This window comes from Tetrao urogallus (assembly GCF_951394365.1).
Source record: "Tetrao urogallus genome assembly, chromosome: 5".
Classification (NCBI taxonomy): Eukaryota; Metazoa; Chordata; class Aves; order Galliformes; family Phasianidae; genus Tetrao; species Tetrao urogallus.
In genome coordinates, this window is record NC_136818.1 from 50,389,298 (window position 1) to 50,410,181 (window position 20,884).

Here is a 20,884-nt window from a genome sequence, read left to right on the forward strand (position 1 = left end):
TATTTGTCCCTAATAAAATAGCTTTTAAAATATTAAGATGGTGCTTTAGGGCACGTTTTTAGGTGTATGTATAGAGTTTGTTTAGATTTATTACAATGAATAATAATTATGGGGGGAGATCTTCAAGCCATGAAAGAAAATGGAAGCAAAACAAAGTATTTTCATGTTTCTAGTGTCTTCTTACAATTGTCTTGTCTCCTTAAGAGCTATTGTGCTTTTCTTTTTGTGTGTTCTGATGCAATGCATCCAAACATGTCATATCTAGATATAACAAGCTTGCTGAAATATCACTGTATATTTAATCTTCTGCCAGTGACATACATATACTTTGAAATGAACTCTTCTGAATAGAAAGTTTATTGAATTATTTTTCTCTTGCAAAATCTTTAGTTGACAGTGTACTAGGTTTGTATAGAGAGAGGGAGTTTTTTGGCAGTGAGAATATTATATTCTCAGAAAATATGCAGCAGACTTCTAAGAGGTGTCAGGCTGTCCTGACTATTTTGATATCTATCTATTGGAATTCTCTGACCTTAAGCCCAATTGTCACATCAAGCTGCAATCAATTACTGATTCATTTGCATATGAGGAATAATAGAAAAAAAAAAAAAGACACTGAGAGAGCTACATTAGGTCTGTTTTTACAATCCTTATTAATCTAAGAGATCAGAATTGTTTTAATGGCAGGGGAAAACGAATGATGGGAAGTGTGACACAGCAAAGACAGCAGTGCTATAAGAGTCCCAGAGGGTGTGACTGTTACTTCATACATGACCTTGTTACCTTTTTCGGAATCAGCTGTACGGTTAGGTTTGATGCTACCCTGGGGACTGTAAGATAGTTATAGTTATATCAAAGTTCCTTCTATATTTGTTTAATTAAAAAGAAAAAAAGCAGGCAGAGAAAAGGTATTTTTTCTTTTTCTTTTCCCTTCAAGTTTCTTTCTATATATTTGTATTTTCTAGGACCTAATTTAGCTGTCACTAAGAGCACTATTGCTTATCAGTGATTGCCAAAGTATCTTTGTAACAGGGGAAGATTTCTTTACTTTTCTTCCTTTTAGTTCCACTTGCTAGCTCTGTACTACCTTATTTTTTCCTCACTACTTTTCCTGCATCTAAACCTCACCAATGTGAGGTTTTCTTTCAACCGTGTGATCCTCTATTTTGGGTGCATGCCATCTGTTTCTGCAGCATTTCATGATCAAGATTTGCCAGGCTTTTTCAAAAGCATTATATATGGTGCTAGAAGAGATGGGACTGCAGTCCAGAAATGTTTGGTAGTTTGGAAGCAATATAAAGAAGTTTCCATCAGCTTGGCTGTTAGAAATGTGAGCTTTATCATTAATCTACTTTTAAAATGAAAACTAAGAAATGAAAATAGGAAAGTCTTCTTTCCTGCACAGATGCCTGCTTGCTAACTGTCTCTGAAGAAAAAACCTGAATACAGCTTGCATATGGACTGTATTATTGTGAAGGTGGTATTCAGTAGCATATGTATGCTAACATACTTTACAGAGAGATTTGTTGTAGCAATCATTTGCAGTGTGTCATTGGAAAGAAGTGAACCAGAAGGGGCTGTCATACCACTACATTATCACAACACCAGTCTGCACATCCAGCTCTCAATCAGTGGAAACTAAGAACTATCATTTGAACCACTCTCAAATAAAAAGTTCATCTCAATTCCAAAATCTTAATTATTTGCATTGTATTTTTTTTTCTTTTGAAGACCTCCTTAAAAGGAGTGGAAGATGGAGATCTTGCTCTTTGTCAACAGCTTTTTCAGCCAAAGAAAGTGGAAGAAAATTGTTTTCTTAAACAAGCTCATCATCATTCAGCTCTTCAACAATCAAACATGCAGAAGTAAAAATAATTTTAAATACCCCTAACAAAATGGGGAGAATAGTCTGAGGGTGGCAACTTAATATATAGAAGGCTTTATTTGTAAGCAAATAGATTTCTGCACATGTAAAGATCAGTAGAAACATCCGGCAGGGAAGCCAACATTTAATACAGTGAATTAAACTGAATACTTTTCTCTCAAACATAGTTCTTAGTTTTCCCTACTTTTGTGCACATACTGAGTTTTGTCAGATAGTGTTCATTTGTCAGCTGCTTATGTAGTTAAAATCCAGAAATGTAATCGATGAATAGTATTTTATATAATTAACTTAATGCTGTTTTTATTAAACATTGGCCTCATCTTATATACAAGCTGTTCTTGTCAAGCTTGCCTCCTATTTTAGGTGGTAAAATTGTTAAAATAATTCTAAGTTACATTTATGTGTGTATAATATTATTGCTTTGATTGCTATTAATTGTTACTCACTGTTTCACCTTTAGCTGCTGTCTTTCATAGGCTTCCATCTGTACAGAAGCCCAATTTTTAAATAGAACCTACCTTGCCTACCTCTTATTCAGGGATTTTTTTTCACGTGTTAACAACAGTTTGTGAATAGCCTTCACCAATTAGACAGAACAGGATGGACTGACAAAGTGAACAGTGGAAACTTGTCTTGTCTTGCTGGAATTGCAATGATGGTTTTTTCACTAGGTAATTTGAGACTGGTTGGTGAATGGTAGATGCTTTTTAAAAATCAGAAACATGTAAATAAGTATTATGTACATTATAGCAAACAAATTGACTTAAAGAAATTTCTGCAAGGGAATCCAAAATACTTGGTCAGCCTCTGTTGAAATCTGTGAAGATCTTTCACAGCTTGTCAGTTTTATATTGCTGTTAGAACCTGAGTTAAAAGACAAGCTGACAAATTGATTTGGCAAGATTGTCTCCTCTATGAGCCTACTGGAAATACTTGATCTTGCCTGTAGACTTAAGTTATCAGTTTTTAGTAAGGTTTGATGCATTTGAAAAGGTTATCCAGGAGTCTCTTCTCACCAGTTGTTAATATGGCCATAACAAAGCTGTTGAAAGCTTCTGATCTGCTAAATATTGGTGAACAACTACTTGAGTTTTTATAGGGACAATTTTTGATGATAGTGTTAGTAACATAAATGTGTTTCTATTAAATATCAGTTTCTAAGCCATAGAAATTGAACTTGTAACTGAATATCCACTCCAGCATTTGAAGCTGATGATTTCATGTCGTGTGGAAATAGGAGATGTTACCCAAGTAGGGTGTTTTGGTTTTGCCAATGTTTATTAACCTTAAAAGTCTTGGTTTATAGGGATATTGAAATATAAGTTAGTGTTTTGTCTTCATGTACTTATGTATTATGTCAGCATTTAATTAAATCACTTCAGATGGTAAGCATTCCTAGGTCAAACTTCCACATAGTCATCACTGATGTTTATTTTCACCAGGTGCTGCTGGTTTTTTTTTTTTTTTTTTTCTGGTAACTTATAGCTGAATTGTGCTGTGACTAGTGCCTAGTACCATCTTCATAACAGTACAGCAAGACCAGCTAGCAGTGACTTGAGACCAGAATGATAAACAATTAAGAACCCAAAAGCATAAGTTTTTTTTTGTGTGTGTGTGTAAAAATGTTCTTATGGCTTCTCTCATCCATGGGAATAAATTAAACCAGTGAGAGCATTGAACTTTGGGTTTTGGAAACTTTCTCTGTAGTCTCAGGAAAAGCTAATGAGCCTAATAATGAACATCAGTTCCACTGTTGTTTCTGTTTTCTTTATTCCTTTTGAAAGTTTAGATTTTTATTCATTTGTTCGCTTTTATTTTGTTAACTGTGCTCCTTCCTTATTTCATATTAGCTCAATCACTAACTATTAGAATATAATTTTCTGTGCATCTCAGAACTATGCTTTCTTATAATGCATCTCTGCTGTGACTGTACTGAATTACCAAGAGACTGAAGAAGCTGAAATGATTCAGTTTGGTTAGAAGAATGTTGAAGGTGAATGTAATGGATCCTTACAAAAATCACAAAGGTGGCAAATGAAGGGGAATGTGGAACTGCTGTTCTTCATATCCTACAAGTCTAGGACTAGAAAAACGCTTGGTAAAACTTCTAGTAGGTCCATTTAAAAACGCTCAAGAATTGCTTCTGTAGTTCATTTCTGGAGCTTCCTGCCACAGAAACTGTGTAAAGTAGATATAATATCAAAAAGGCATTCGAGAAATGGTAAACAAAACACTTCTAAGAAGATATTAGAAGCAGGCAAGAGTGTGCCCCCTAACATTTTAAACATATTTACTTTAAATGCCAATGGAACAGGAGGAAAAGCATACAGTGGCTAGTCTAATACGCTCTTTCTAGTGTCATTAGGGAAAACAGAACATTCATCTGCGTGGATCAGTGATCTTGGCCAGTAGAGCATTGCATGTCAGCTCTCACAGGTATTCTAGATGAGCTGTATGATTTCTGTTGATGTTCTAATGTGCACTAGGTAATGAGTAGTTGATGAGAATGTTTTAATCAATCCTTTATTTTCTATAGCTTTTTCACTTGGTTTCATCTCAGAAATGAATTGCAGAACACCTGCCTTACTAAAAATAATTCTCAGAAACCTTTTGTGCAATTCTGGTGTTTGTTTACAGGGTTTGCTTTTATCACACAAATTACACAATGTCCTTTTTTGAGTTGGAACTTTCCAAGATAAACAACAGTATAAACCCAAACTTATTCCCAGCATAAGAAGTGAGCAGAAGAGTGAAGGTAGTTTTCTTGTTGTTATATGGTATGAAATGTTCCTTTGCTTGATTGTGTTGTTCTTGGTTTTCAGAAGGAATGTTAAATGAGCAAGAGTAACTTTTAACTTAACTTTTAAGGACAAGGGTGACTTCCTTGTCCTTATCCCTTTTCTCTTGCTGGCATTACTGCACTGTGGATGTCTGCTCCACTGCCTTCCCAGGACCATAGGCAGGGGCTTTTTGCTCAGACTCTGAGGGCTGTGTTTTGTGGATGTGCTTCAGTGTGTCATGCATCATATAAACCATATTATCTTCAGAGTTTTGTAGCTCTTCATCTCAGTTTGCAAAGTCATTATTATGCCAGCAGTGAATTCTCTCTCCTTTGACTGCCAGATAAAAGTTATAAAAATGGAAGCCTTCTAGCTCTTTTTCATCCACTTCATATAGCTTTTCTTGAGATGCTGTTAAAATTTCCACATATCAGTTCATTGCATTTTGATATGTTGCAGCAGTGGATATCCTTAGCTGCAGACTTCCAAGATTCCCAACAGCACTATATTTACTTAATTGCATTGCATTAATTGGTGTTTGGAGAGTTTGTTTTGCTCATCTGTAAAAAGCTTAGAGTTCCGTTCCTTAGCATACAATTTCATGTTTGTAAAGTTCAATTAACTCATGGAATCGAGATGGGTTAACAGTTTCAGGAAACAAACAAACAAAAAAGACTGTTGTTCCTTGAGTAGATGCACTCTAGGATGTGGTGGCTCTGCAGCTCACTGCCTGTCAGAGCTGAAGAAAGTTGCAAAAGGGTGGGAGAAATAGTGACCAGCAGTGGTCGTGCAAGGCAGGTGCACAACTGGCTGGGATCTGCTTGCAGCTGTCTCATGGTGCATGTGGTAAAATGTGTTTGTGTGTAACATTCTAGGAGGCACCTAGGAAATGACACTTCTGTGTTAAATTTTGGGACCATTCAAGGAGTTGGTTTTCTGTGCAAAAAGATGTTTGTGTTTGGTGTAAGGAGCAGAGTACGGAAGAGGCTTCATCTCTGCCAGGAGCCCCCCATCTTTTTTACTCTTGGAGTTGACTGAGAGAGAAATTAACCTTATGTATATATAACACTAATAATTTCATTGTCTGTTCATAGTGCAATTGTTTTCTTATTGGTTCCCAAATATCTTACTTCAAGATTAATTCCTAAATTTTATTTTCCAAAATTATTACTCAAACTGGAGGTGTTATGGAATTTACCCCATGAACCATTACTTCTGTTAATTCTGTTGTGCTCTGATCTTAGTTATAGCCAAAATGGATATTTTTAAATTGTCTCCAATTACACATCCTTATTTTTCATCCTGTGTAAATGAAAAATGAAAGGGTATGTTGACAACCCTTAGTTGCCTAGCTGAGTAACTCTTGGCTTTTTTTGGAAAAAGTAGTTTTGAAACAATTCCTCATCATGGGCCTTGAATTATTATTATTATTATTATTATTATTATTATTATTATTATTATTATTATGTAATTCCTCTAATGAGGCAGTCAGGTAATTATTTTTTTATTGCCTGACTGCTGGGATGATGAGGAGAGATGACACAGTTGTGTGTTTGCCAATGCTGCGTTTCTTTGGGGCTTGAGGAAGGAACTGCTTGTGCAGGATTTTACTGGCAGGTCCTTGGGCTGCCAGGGTGGCAGCCATGGGCTCGTTCAGCAGAGGGGGGAGCCAAGGAGGAGGAAGAGAAAGCTATGTGCATGGTTGGACATCTCAGGACATGCATTTGTGTGGATGGAAATATAAAGATGGGAAGAACGGGAGGGTAGGGGATGCTTGGAATATAGAGGGAGGAGAAGAAGCTGGATATCAAGTGGGTTAAGGGGGTCTTGGGAGAGAATCACAGCTTAAGCTTGGATGTGCAGGGGAGGACCTGAAGGCATTGTGTTAAATGCAGAAGCAAGAGTTGGAGTGGGAGAGAGGAGGAAGGCAGGCAGTATTTCACTAAAAAGAGGGATGGAACAACTCTTCCTCCTGTTATCTAAGCTCACTTGCTGTTGAAAAACTCTTCCGTGATCCCTGGCCTTCATGCTTGATTTCCTTTGAAGACCAAATATATATTTTGTTACATTGAATTCTGTATATGGAAGACACTGTTTTCCAGGTCATTTTCTGGTATTCTAAAAGTTCAAATGAAAAAATGGTGCTTGTGTAGTGAATTTTTTGTACAGCTTTGTGGCTTCTGCGCTTGTACAACGCTGTAGATTTGCCATTGATGCATAGCTCGTTGAAATGCTGCATTTGGTTCTCATGAATTTGCCAATCTGTTTCTATCAGTCTGAACATTCTGGCTATTGAGTTCATATGGTTTTGGTAGTAGGATTTTAGTACTTGCAGATGGCTAATTATTTAACTTGAAACATAATTGGAAAACATTGTCCACAAGCTAATTAATGAAATGCAAAATGAATTATTTTAATTAGGATTACTGTTGATAATGTATTACTTCTTAAAAACATAATCCTAAATTAATCATCTGTAGTACTGTAAGTCTTATGTGTCTGATTTTTTTAATTAATCTTGATGTGTAGAAAACTTGCACAGCAGGTATGCGGTTTTTTGTTTTTGTTTTTTTTTTCCCTGGCTGTGTCATCTTCAAACTTTTTCTCTTGTCTTGGGTTGTTTGAATTTCATTTTGCACACTTTTCAATGCCTTTTCCTTCTTTGTGGTGGGAGGGGAAAAGAAGACTTAGAAGCTACATTTTCTTTGCTTTTGGAGCTAAATCTAATGACAGCTGTACCGACAATTTTCTTCTGTGTTTACATGCAGCCAGGAGCTATGGGCGGAGAAGAGGTAAAAGTATTTACTAAATGTTTTGTTTGCTGAATAGTGGGAGATGTAAATATTTAGTTCTCTTATGATAAGATAATGTTACCAATTTTAACAGTATTTGGTTGATCAGTTGCTTCTTATAAATCAATTTTATATTCTTCATTTTGAAAACATCTCCCTTTTTATAACAACTTAAAGCAGCGATGATTTGAGCAGGTAACTCAGTATGTTGCTGTTACTACTGGAGAATGGGTAAATGTTAAGATTCTTTTTCATGACACATATTTGTGATTTTAAATGTGTGGTGTTCCAGAAATGAAGATTGTTTTCAGATGTTTTTTGTAGACTTTTAATGTTTAGCGAACTTATTGAATTACCTCAAGCATACGTTTTTTTCTTGGATGAAACTTCTTTTGTTGAAGATTGCACTTGGGAACTGCATCAGTTTACCCTAGGTAGAACATTGTGAATACCAATACTAATAACTGTCCTCAGTGGTGAATACTGATAATCAAGAGAGGAAATAAATTTAAAACAAACAAACAAACAAAAAAACATTTGAGGATGTTTTAACTATATTTCATCATTTAAGCAACACCTAGAAAAGCATTATACAGATGTTGTACAGAGCTGTGTTTATGTTTATTCTGAGAGATTAATGAATGTGGACAGAAGCAAACATGCTGATTACCAAAAAAGATTTTTCTAATGTACTGTGCTGTAGCGACACTGACTTATTAACTGAGAAAATAATGGTGAAGATTGTGGCATTTTACAGCTAGAATTGGACAGTGCCATCTGTTTGGGGTACTTTGGCATTACATTTCATTTGATCCCTCCTTTTTTATATATATGTTCTGTGGCACCCATGCACGTGACGTTGCTTGGAAGGCCTCCTTTTCACAGTGTAGAATTTGGGGACAAACCTAGTCATACGAGTTACCCAATAGCCTCTAAGTAACTAGTAGTTTGCACTTGTGTGGTTAAAATAGTAGGCTGGACTGGTACTGGTTCTAACATAAAATTGGAGCTGATTTGATTCGAAGCTGATGGTGTTTAGCTTTTAATTAATAGATAAAGGTAAACAGAGATTTGTATTTTTAAAACTTAGATTTTATCCACAAACTTACCTTGCTATTTTTCCCTACTTCCAGAGAACAGTATTGTTATCCGGTGTCTAAAGCACGTTAATATTTTTCTTTGGTGCTCTCATGGTACTTGAAACATTAAATATCATAAGCTCTGTATGCACGTGAGCATAGGATGGTGCCATGTGTCTCCAGATTGATTAAATGGCAGCAAAGTAGGAAGGGAGGTGGAAACCATCTGGGCACTGTTAACTTCCAGTAACTTGTGCTGACTTGTAGAAGCAAAATGTAAGTGATGTGGCAATTGTAATCGTGATGCGTGCAAGATAGGCTGTAAAATTCAGTGTAGGCTTCTTTGTAGAAATTGTGGTGATGACAAAACAAGGCAAACAGGTTCTGGATGCGCTGGACTTTCAGGATTGTTTTACTCTGCTAAAATGCATGCTTCCCTCCATAATAATTGTTGCCTATGTGAATTTGTCTTTTCTATGGTAACTAGTAGGTGTGTGTGTGTGTGTGCGTGCATCTCGTCATCAGTGTTAGGGATTTTGTGACATGCCCTACTCATACAATATTAACCTCTCTGATATCCCTGCTTTTTCAGTATATTGAATTGCATAATGTTGTTTTGAGCTTTCTTAACCTGAAGAACCACACATTTCTTAAGTTGTCTGCTTAAAAAAGATGTGTTGTTTATCAAACGTTCTCATATTCATTGCTTTTACCACTTGCATTGCAGTAATAATATGCAGAGAACTCAGAGGCAAGTCTGTGCAGGGACTCATTTCATGTTTATTATACTGGAGTCTCTTAATTAGTCTTTCACTCTGTCACTGTGACTAAGCATCTTCAGTGGGAAGAGTGTTGTCAGAAATATTTTGGGGGTTGGTGCAACCTATCAGCTTTCTACTTGATCCTTTGTTTCCTTTGTGAATTAAGCTGAGCTTTTTTTTTTTTCCGTAGAAATCACACTTCAGGTTGCTGAGTTGCGTATCCTGAAAACAAGATCTGTATCTGGTTTTCAAATTTTATTTTACTTTTTCCAGATATGGGTGTAAGAGTAGCTATTGAAAGTCTTTCCTCTTGCCTTGACAACTCAGAGGTGCCAGGGAAGGGCTGCAGGCATATAAAAACAGGGCACTTAGTAATGCTTTTCCATGATACTCTATAGAGGTTTGCCCTGGGTGTTTTCTGATGTGATGTTTCAATAGCTAATGCTCCAAGATGGGTTTTTCCACTGTTCTTGCTCATTCCCTCTTTCAGAAATGATGGGAACTTTTTAGCATCCTAAAAAGCCTGTGGTAATGGGTTCCATAGTTTGGCTTTCTTTGGATTTATGTATTTAATGTACTTGAGCAATTGTTCCCTACTCCATTTTCTCTGTGCCTTTTGTTATATTAAATACTTGCTTTATACTCTTAACTGTATACTTCACTATAAAGCTTTAGGTCATCATCTCTTGAATTCACTTAATCTGAGTATAGTGCCTGTGAACTGTCAAGCATCTGACCATCAGAGGAGGCATCATGCCTTTTAAGCCACTATGCATTTTGTTCAATTTTCATCAGAAATCAGCTCTCATTCAGCCTCCTCAATGGACCTGCATTTCAGTTGAATAGCTAAATATTGATTCATTTAATGTGTGAACTTCCATCTTTTTTAAGAAAGCATGTTTGTGGGGGGAAATAAAATATTATTTAGTCTGTAAATAATTTGATTTTCTTACATGTTTACTTCTACCTATTATTACTCTCATTCATGTGCTCTCTCTTCTGCTAAAATGCATACATTCATATATGTGTATAACCTCTCCATGCATTACCAGAATATTTATCAAGTCCTTTCTGGCTTATGCTCTAAAGCTGCCATTTCTGACAGCCAGCTGTGCTAGACTTTAAGAGTAGCATCTCTAAATCCTTCTCTGTTTGTGACATTTGCCCTGTTTCTATATTGGTGCTTAAAAGCACAGTAGGATTTTTACCTCTGTGGATTTTTGCATTTGTGTTCTTTGCCAATGTTCTGCCTTCAATGTGTTCTTCCTACATAAAAATTGAAGCTCATGCTTTGTGTCAGTCAGAACATCTTTTCTGTTGGTTGTTTATCTTGTTCCTTATATGTAGGTTTGCTGCTTCTTTTTGTAATGTAGCCTTTACTATTCAAGGCTCTATTACTGATCATTTCAGTATATACATTTTTTTCTGACTAGTGTCAGTCTGCGTGTCTTTGTTTTCCACCTTGCCCCTGGTTTTCCTCCCTTTACTTCTGTGTGCTGTAGCTTCCTCTTCTTTGGGTGTTCCTAGAAGTCAATTTCGTGTGATCAATTACCATGTAATTTATTTTTCCTGCGATTTATATTTATAGTTAACCCCTCTATAAACTGTTTGTATCAATTAATTTTAATTCTGTCCCTGGGAGCAATCCTACATGATATGAGGGAACAAGTAGTTTCTTCAGAGTTGAGATGAGGTTCCCATTTATACATCTTTCCACTTTACAGGATTTATTTTTCAACTCAAGTATAGGAAATTAAATTCTAAGGCTATTTTGAATATCTTCTATTTTCTGGGTTAATAAATCTGTTCTTAAGATAAGGTGCGTATACTTTGGTAATAGTAGCAACAAGTTATTTGAATCAGGTGATCACAATAATTCACTTTTCATCGAATAACCGAATAGAAGTCATTTGTGTTGCTTTCTGTTCATTCATTTACTGAAAGTGTATTTTAATACTGAGTAACAATTTGACACTGACGTAGCTAACAACTTTTTTTTTTTAGTGCGTTTGTGTTTTATTTAATAAGTCTTTTAAAAATTCTTATCTTGTTAGCTAAGCTGTTTGCTTCACCTACGCGCTTAACATCCACTACTCAGAGCTTTTCTGTGTTTATTTTGCTGTTTGCCCCCTGCTCAGAAATTTGCCTCCACTCACTCAAGGAGAAAGCAATGCAGCTCTTGAGGTTAGGATACTGTCAAGCATTCTGAAGGAGGCCATCCTGCCCTGCAGTGCCATGGCTTAAGTGATCTGCATTTTTGACTCGTTTCTTTGAGATCTGCTATGGAAGCTCTTAAATCAAAAAGGATTGGCTTGAAGTGTTCAAAGGTGCTTTCTGCAGCTATGACAGTTTCTGCGGACAACTTGTTGGCTTCCATTTTCATTCCCAAGAGTTTCTGCTTTAAACTAAATTAAGTTTATTGTCTTCTAAGAATAACATAGTTACAGATTTGAAAAAATAGGAGTGACACCAATGAATATCATCTAAATAACTGATTGCTTGGTTAGACTTCTCATTAGAAATTCTCTTAGAAGCAAAACGGTGTTTTAGAAATGGAAATTGTAAGTTTTTACTGAAATATTTAATTGTCCAGGAAATAGCTTTAACTACAGATACTACAAAATCTGTTACAGGTCGGTCTTCACTCTTTCCTTTTGAAGATGGCTTCCTAGACGACAGCCACGGTGATCAGTCTTTATCATCGGGTCTCAGCTCTCCAACACGCTGTCAGAATGGTGAAAGAGTGGAACGCTATTCTAGAAAGGTGTTTGTTGGAGGTCTTCCTCCTGACATTGATGAAGGTACTGTGAATAAGTTACATTGGTGAGATATGGGAGTTGGCTTTCATATAGTTACTTAGGAAACGACATTTTATCATAGCAACAAATGCATTTTTCCAGGTGTATCACTTGTAGCACTTGTGGCGTTATTTAAAACATCCTCCTCACTTTGTCCCACAACACCTGAGAATTCCCATGATATTCTTCTGTACTGCAGATTAGAGGAGATGAAGACAGAAATGCCTGCATAGCAGGTCTTTTAATCTGCACTAGTAGCATGTGTTCCCACACATGTAAAATAGGAGAGCTGGAAAAAGGAAAAACAGTGGGTACTGTCAGTCCTCTGTAGGATTTCCTGTGTTAATAGAAGTTGTTGACTTATGGACTTTGTTAATGCAGTACTTATCAAAATAAATTGGTTTCCTATGCAGCATATATGTAGTGTTCAATTCACAGAAGTAGAGCATTTAATATGGTTGCAACAGTAACCAGCATTTAGTAGGGGTGGTCAGGTTTTTTTCTCAGTCCATATTAACTCTGCGTGCATGTACACACGCACATTCGGACTGAAACCAAAACATTACAGTTTGGGGTGTATTTTTCATATTGTAGCAGGAATCCATCACTACGTAGCTTCAGTTGGCATATACAGGACATTCAAGGATGCCTTAAAGGGAGGAATCTTTGAATCTCATCACTACTAAATCTGAAGAATAAACTATGGTGCAATTTCAGTTAAAAGAAATAAAAATAAGCTGGATTGCCAATGAATGGTTCACAAACAGCTACAAATACAGTTCCCACATCACATCACCAGTTGCAGAGTTGTTGGTACGGGGACAGCTGGGTCATCAGAGTCTCCAAATACAAGCAGCAGCAGGCCAGCAGGTACAACTGATGTGACCACTGCTGGGACACTTCAGATTTGAAATATATGCCCAGCCTGTCCTGAGAGGAAATAAGAAACATGGCTGCTTGGGAGCTATTACCCTCATACATGAGAGATTGACTCTAGTAACATCATCTTCCTTAAGCTTCTGATCTGTGTGTTCTGTGTTTTGTGTCTCTTGTTGCTTGAAAAATTTAACACGCAGCTCATGGGGATCAGGTGATCTGGATGCATCTCAAATAGCAACCAAGAATTTGGAAAACCGCTGCTTTTTTTCTTTTTTTTCCAACCTTTCTTTCTGATGAGTTGCTCTGATCTATTTAGCATTGCATTAGCTATAACTCTAAATTCCTACTTCCTTTAAAATGCATAAACGCATTGAAAAGTTATATATATTTTAAAAACTTGAACGAATTAGAGGGAAAAAAAGAATTTTCTTTAAATAAAAATTGTTCTATAGGATAGTTTCAGGGATGGTTTCAGATGTTTGCTTTCTGGTGTTTTTAAACTGATACTTTAAAACAACAACAACAACACAAACAAACGTGGTGATTCAGGGCAGATTTTCCAAGGGGACTGTGGGGGTGAAGTCCCCACAGACACATGGCCTGATGCAGCCTGCTTTCTAGATCGTGCTGCTGCAAGGAGTGGCCATGCAGACACTTAGCTTCTCTATCAGTCCCCATGTGGCAGCATCTGACCCTGCATTGTGGCTATAATTAGATGTAGACCACAGCTGAAGCATATTCACTTTTGATAGATCATGTTTGCAGCAGGATTAAATGCAGACTTGTATTAGTGGAATGCAAAGTTCCTTTTTTAAGCAGCCATGTATATTGCAGAACTAAAAGAACATTTAGGCATTATCAATGTACAGTATTGCAGTTTTTGTTGTTCTTGATAGGAACAGAAAATGGACTTTTAAAATAGAAATGCTTACCTTGCCACTGTCAGTCTTCAGTCTTTCTCTAAGGTGCCTCATTTGTTTTTTGTAGATGAGATCACTGCCAGCTTTCGTAGATTTGGACCTCTTGTGGTGGACTGGCCTCACAAAGCTGAAAGCAAGTCATATTTTCCACCTAAAGGTAATTAGCTTAAAATATATTTATGCAGGCTGTTCTGGTAAAAGGAAATTATGTCTACAATATGGCAATCTATTAAAAAGAAAGGATTTGATTATCAGTGATGAATTTGCTCTTTCAACAAGTGTATTTTCAGCAGTTACCATGATGGAAAAAAAGAGCGATTCAGTGAATGAAATGTAGCCTTGTATTTCAGCAAGCACGGAGTCCTTAATTCAGTGTTTAACTTATACTAGGCTTAGTTTAGAAGGAAAGTTTTTGAAATTTCCTAATTCTGTTGTGGTTTGTTTATTGTTGAAACCATAAAAATAATAGAATATGATTTGTCATGGCCAGAAGTCGTTGGTGAACTGTATGCACAGTATTTTGCCAAGATGCATGAGCCTACTTAGCGTGCATGCTGACCCAGGAAGCTGTGATCCTGCTCAGAACCAAAAGGTTTGCAGCAGGGTTTGCTGCTGCTGAGCTACAGCAATGAATTCTACTAAGAGATGAAGTCTTCAGCTTGGGCAGGTGTCAGGCACCATGATCACAGAGCTGCTAGGCCGGAACTGATTCGTTTCAGAGTGGCTTAGAGTTAAGCAGGTGGGGCTTTTTCACACCCATCAGCAAAATGCTACGCCAACTTATTTAGGGTTTATGGAAAATCTGGCTGGGAGAGTTGCTTGGTTAAACTCGATTGCTCTGTACTGTATCTTCTGCTGTGATTATATTTTTATACCATACAGTCTATGCTCAATCACACTTGCCTCTTGCGTATAGTTTGGGAGTTCATGCATGATCTAAAACTGCAGCATAAAATTAGGCACAAAATTTCTGATCTATACATTAAGATTTTCTACTCTCACTGGATCTCGAAGTTCTTAATGGCTCGTTAAGGCCACTGATTATCTTAGCAGAAGAGCGGGCTACTTGGTCACTGAACTAGCTAATCCTGCAACATTTCCATAGATATGGTTTTGATTGTAACAGACAAGTAATGAACAGCTTCTGTGGAATCTTGAATGCTGGAGGCAAGATAGCTCCGTACAAAGGCTTGTTCTGTAAACAGCATTTGGGGCACTTTAAAACAGAACAACAAAACATACATGCTGTGTCTTTCCTGTCCCATTCTCACAACTCAGCCTTGCTGTCAGGAGTTTTTATGCAACATCTCTTTCTGAATTAATAAATACATGAATAAAGCACATGTTCTTAAGAACAGTTAGTAAAATATGCTTTTTTTTTTTTTTTTTTTTTTTGCACTTTCACTGGAAAGTTTAAAGAACAGTAATATAATAAAGCAAGTTTCTCCTTGTCCCTAATATCTCTTGGTTCTCTCCGCTACAGTTTTAGTTCTCATTAATTCAGTAACTATTTAAGGCAGATCAACATGGGACTTCCAATTATTGTTGAGTTTGTTCTGTATGTGACACTGGACTAGTTATGCCTCAACAAACCTGTGAAAATGTTTTCGAGTAAGATCTATTTTAGCAGAAGACAAGGGAATGCAGGCTCACTTCTATTTTTGTCATTATTCTAATATAGGAAACGGCTTTCAAAGCCCCTGCCAGTTGCCCTGAATGTCTGTCTGAAAGTGCTAAACAACAGTCAATCCCAACTGTTCCAGATTTATTTATAACTAACTTCTTAGTTATCAATCAGGACTGCAGCGTTATGCATCCTGCATTCCTGTCTTTGAGGTTCTCTCAAGAGCTGTACTGAGCTTGGTTGGTTGAATGTACGTAACTGACTGCGGTTCTGTGCTGGGGCGTCTGCGTAAAAGACCAGGAGTCAGAAGCCAGGTTTGAACGCCTGTTGTATTTTTTTTTCAGATCTTTTGCATCTATTTTAAAGATAAAGAATACTCCTCTTGCAAGGGTATTATGGAATCATTGAAAGAAGCACTGCAATAAAATGCCTCTATTTCTGTTTTTCCATAGAGGCTCCTTTAGAATTAAAACACAGTATTTATTTGTTTAGACTTGTTTTATTTTAGGCTGTTCTCCTTTATTATCTGGCACTTATTTAAAAAAAAAAATTAAATGAAATGGAAAGAGATGCTTGAAGTTATGCTTTTGCACAACATTCAGTGACATCCAGCTGTCAAATAGTAGTGATTTCAGATGTTTTCTCCCTTTTTTCTACCTCTTTCCTTCCATGTCACATTATTAACCTGTAGAATTTCTGACAATTTCAGTAGGGTTATTTCAGATGGAAAATCTGTCCAAAATAAAAATAATAGTAATAAAAAAAAAAAGAGAGGCTGTCTGGACTGTGGGAATGCAGTGGGATGATGTGGAGGCTAATTTTTGTTCACACGTTAATAAAACTGATCTCTGAGGCTTCTCCCACCTACTTGAACATGCCTGACTGGCAGTAATGTTGAACCCTGCTCTTTCTGAAAAGAGGCTGTCGCCTCCAGATGGACTTTAGTGGCCTTTTGATGGATAGGCTTTTTTATTACTCCTTTATTTCTGTAGGTCAGGCCAAATGACTATGCCTAGACTTAGAATGAAAGTTGTTTTTTGTTTGCTTTGATAAGCATTCAGTTACTGGCTTGAAGCAGATAGAATCATACCATTGGGTCAGCATAGTCAGCAGAGTTTCACACTGGGGCAATTTCATCAGGAATTACTACCATCTAAGTGCAGGTGATGTCATCCCTTACAGTTCTGAGCATACGGATATGGACTTTCTGCATCTATTGTTCAAGAAAAATGCTGTGCCTTATTCATAATTGCATGAATTTGTGAAATGTGTTCAACGCTGCAGTAGATGAATTCCATTTAGTTGCTTTATGTTAGGAGGACTGTCTAGATATCCTTAAGACTAGGAACAAAAGGCTGCAGGAGCTATTAGCCATGTCTAAGCTGATCAGGCATGAAATCTGACAGATTAAAATAAAACTACAGTCTAATGAATTTTTTCCCCTCCTCCCTTTATCTGGTGCTTTATCTGGTTAGTTTGGTGGGTAAGTCAGACTGCAGATATGCAGTCTTGATCTGGCAAGACATATTAGCTAATTTATTAGCTGGTGTGGTTGATTAGCTTAGGTGCAGTGTCACATAAGCTGCTTTCAGGGCTGAGGTCCAGAAACGTTCTCACAATGCTGAGCTTGAACAAAGATTTTGGCATTCTGAGAATGGTGATACTACTGGCCCTGTACAGCCACTGCCTTTGCTTAAACACATCAATTAAGATCAATTAAGTGTAGGGCCTGGTGAATGTAGACCAGTTTTGTGTGACATACACTGAACTGCAATCTCCAGCATGGTGAGTCACGCAAGGCTTATTGCAATCTGATTTTGGACCTGGAGGACTACAGATCAACAAGGATGTGTCTGTGTTGTACTACTAGGGCGTGCTGCGTACTGTGCCATGCAGGTTTTCCTGTTTTGCAGGTATTCTAGGTCTTTGTTACCTATACCAAATCTTACCTGACATGATGTGTTTGAGGAAGATCTGCTTGATCAGTGGTTAAATTTTGGTTATTACCACAACAAAACCAAAATTATCTGGAAGATCAAAACAGCCCTTACAGGAAACACCAACGAGTTTGGCATTCAGATTGCCAAGAGAACGCTGGTGGTACCCAGCTGTTTTGTCACTGAAAGTATAGATTATTGCACTAGGGCAAGAGAAGTTGACAACAGCTGACAATGTGGGTAAGAGGCTTCTATTCCTAGTTGCGAGCATCTGCATTATTGCCTCAACATTTCTTTTTACCTCTCCTATGCATTGTAAAGCTTAGCACTGTGTTTTTATGTTGGTGTCATCCATGAGGTGAATTTAATGCTTTGCTTCTGAATAAGGCCAATTCATTACCGCTGTCTGAAGCGTCTTTGGATTATTTCCTTTGGCATCTGCTTGGATGCATTAGTAACAGAACTGGCAAAATGTATAAATGCCATGTGTTGGTCTCGCTAAGCAGATGCCCAGTTTGTAATATGTTTACTTGGCTTTCACCACAGAGTTTTGGGAACTGAATGTGGCTTGTGATTAAGTATTTTCTGAGTACCTATGAGATGTTGAGAAATAATTAAATATGCACATAAGTAAGTTATCAAATGTAGTTACACATTTCCATGACAGTTTATTTCACTCTGGCAAAATCCAGATAATTCAATTTGTATTTGATTAAAATATGAAGGCTTTCTGATTTACTTACTGGTCTGCTGAGTTAAGCAATGTTTATGCTAACTAGAGACAATTTTTTTCCTACTTCTTTTATTAAACAGATGGTGTCAACGTTTCAAAAACATTCTCCTTTCAGTTTTTTCAACACATTGCTAACTTTAAAACAACACCTTTAAGGAAAAAAAAAACAAAACAAAACAAAAACCAAAGAAAGCTTTTACTGATTTATTTTTCTTAGTGATAACTATGATTTTTCTAGCACTCACTGGAACATGTACAACATTTTACAAGGACAAAAATTACTGAATTTTTTCTATTTCTTTTCTTGTAAGAGGAAAGATGTTGTAGAGAAAGAAAATGAGGTGGGACAGAACTTGAAGACAAGGTGCATTTGCAATGGAGGAATGCATTGACATGATTGATTAAGACGTGTGGTACAACAGTCCGATCCTCTTGTATTTTCCCTGTTTTTCAGTCATTTATTTGATTAAAAATAGATACATTGTACCTACTGCTTACAGGGCGCACAGAGATGAGCAAGATCTCAGGAAGAAAAGAATGCTATATAGAAAGTTGCATAAAGCAACACTGGGAAGTGATTGCTTTCGTTTAAAACCACTGGTGCAGCAGACTTGTTTGAGCATTCCTGATGGTCTCCAAGGTAAACTAGCTGGGAATGCTGTCATGGGCAGTTGTCTGACCTTTGTTGTGTGACTGAGATCCCTTTGCATGGTTAATTCCACTGCCAGTGCAGTAGAGATGGTAGTTTCCACAAGAGCAGCAGCAGTGAATAGTTACAAGGATAAAGTATGGTGCCATAATTCTAACTTCACCAACTAGATTCAGAAATGGGCATCTGGTTTGTCTGAGCGCAATGATGTGTTGTACAGAAACTAGTCTCAGTATTTCAGAGAAGCTGTGGATGCCCATCCCTGGAGGTGCTCAAGGCTGGGTTGGATCGGGGCTCCAGGCCCTGATCTGATGGGTGGCACCCAGCCAACAGCAGGGGGTTGGAACTGTGGATGGCTTCCAACCCATCATTCTGTGATTATTTTCTGTTAGTTCTCAATGATGTAATATCGTACTGCTGAAGTACGTCAAAGAGTGCCTGGCCAGTTTTCATATCTTACAAGCTGAAGCTGGAGATAATAACGTTTTCTAGAATGTTTTCTAGTATGGGAACTTAATGGGAACTTAAGTTCCTTATCCAGAAACACACTGTATGGCAAGAAGCAATGAAAGTGCTTTTTGAAACTTTGTGTATGTTCCCACACAGAAGCACACAAGATCAGTCCTTTAACCACTGATCTCTCAGGCTGTGTACATAATTTGGAGGCCCTATGCCTTCCCACAGCAGAAAAGCACGGTTCCAAAGCAATGCAATTACACGACGTGTGTGGCAGCAGCATGCAGCACATACTAATTTGCTATTTAAGATTGTTTTTAGTGTAGAAGTTGCTTTTAGATTTTCAATTAATTTTGTTTAAGCCTTCCTTTTTAAAGATCTTCATGCTACTTCCTATCCAGTGCTTGATGAGTCTTGGTGGTGAAGTGATAATGATTGTAAAATATCTGTCTGATAACTGGCACAGCAGTCTCAAAGAGCATTCAAGAAGCTGCTTCATGTAAGAGAATGTCTGTCCCTAGAGCAGTGCCATTTGCTGTTTCTATTTCTGAGAGTAAACAAGAATCTGATGAGGCAAAATATAGTTATTTTTGTGCAATCAAACCTAGGCAGGGCAAATTGCATTCTGAGGTGGCTTTGCAGGATTATTCTCTACTGGCTTTCATGTTGCCTTCAACAACAAATGCTATTTCTTTTAGAATTGCAGCCTAATTCACCTTAGTATCTTATGTACCTTTAGACTTTTCATGGGTACATCTTGGGTGTTCTCTTTTCTGGTGGTACAGAGGTAACTGACTTCAATTTTTGAATATATCGGGCAGCTGATGTTATAGAGCCATACTTGTGATCATGGGCTTTAAATCTTAATGTTCGTAAAGATGATATTATAGAGAAAGGAGGTGCTCTACTTCTTAATAGTTGAAGATGAATCATTACTTTTGTAATTCAGGGACAGGGCAAAGGTGGAGAGGGGATGCAGATCCTCTTCGGCAGAAAGCTTTGTGTTTTGTGAAACAAGCACGTCGAGCTTGATGACTGACTGCACCATTTCCTAAAGAAGAACACTGAGTTGTACGCCCTCAGGAGCATGCAACTCTGTCATTTTTGTGGATGATAGATATTACTGTGATATATGCTACAGTAGTTAAGCATCCAAGTATATTACACTGTTTCTATCAGACCGAGTCGCTGAGCAGCTTACACATCACGTGGCTCACTCGGGAGGGCTGGCGTGCATTTTCACTATTTGTAGCGATTATGAAGTGTTGGTATGGGAAAGAAAACATGAGTTCTGATTGTGAATTTTCTTAGAGATCATATATTTTAAATTTAAATGGATATTTAACTAAAACTAAGTTATATTAAGTAATTTTGTGTAGCTATACTGAAATTTTGCATTGGATAATGGCTAAAAGGTTCCTAAGCAGACTGAAAAATGAGTTCTCAGTGTCACTTCATGGTCCAACTAGGAAAGAAATGCTAGTGATTCTCTTTGAATGACTGTCTGGTCACAGCATCTAGCCAAATTCTCTGTCACATGGATTTCTTCATTTTTGATCAGTCTGCGGCGGGTTCTGGTCACAACAGAAGT

The 20,884-nt window shown here is 37.3% G+C and overlaps 1 protein-coding gene across 3 annotated transcripts in view; it reads left to right on the forward strand.

The window, feature by feature from the left end:
• The window catches only part of CPEB3 (cytoplasmic polyadenylation element binding protein 3), a gene marked incomplete at both ends in the record, with an annotated part of 75,699 nt that overhangs the window by 37,578 nt on the left and 17,237 nt on the right, over positions 1-20,884 (forward strand). The window contains 3 exons of one of the 3 annotated variants that reach the window (XM_079536195.1): positions 7,434-7,457; positions 11,931-12,098; positions 13,962-14,051. In XM_079536195.1, coding sequence (XP_079392321.1) covers positions 7,434-7,457; positions 11,931-12,098; positions 13,962-14,051 — 282 coding nt within the window. The remainder of the gene's footprint in view (positions 1-7,433; positions 7,458-11,930; positions 12,099-13,961; positions 14,052-20,884) is intronic. The other 2 variants (XM_079536193.1, XM_079536194.1) reach the window with 2 other exon arrangements.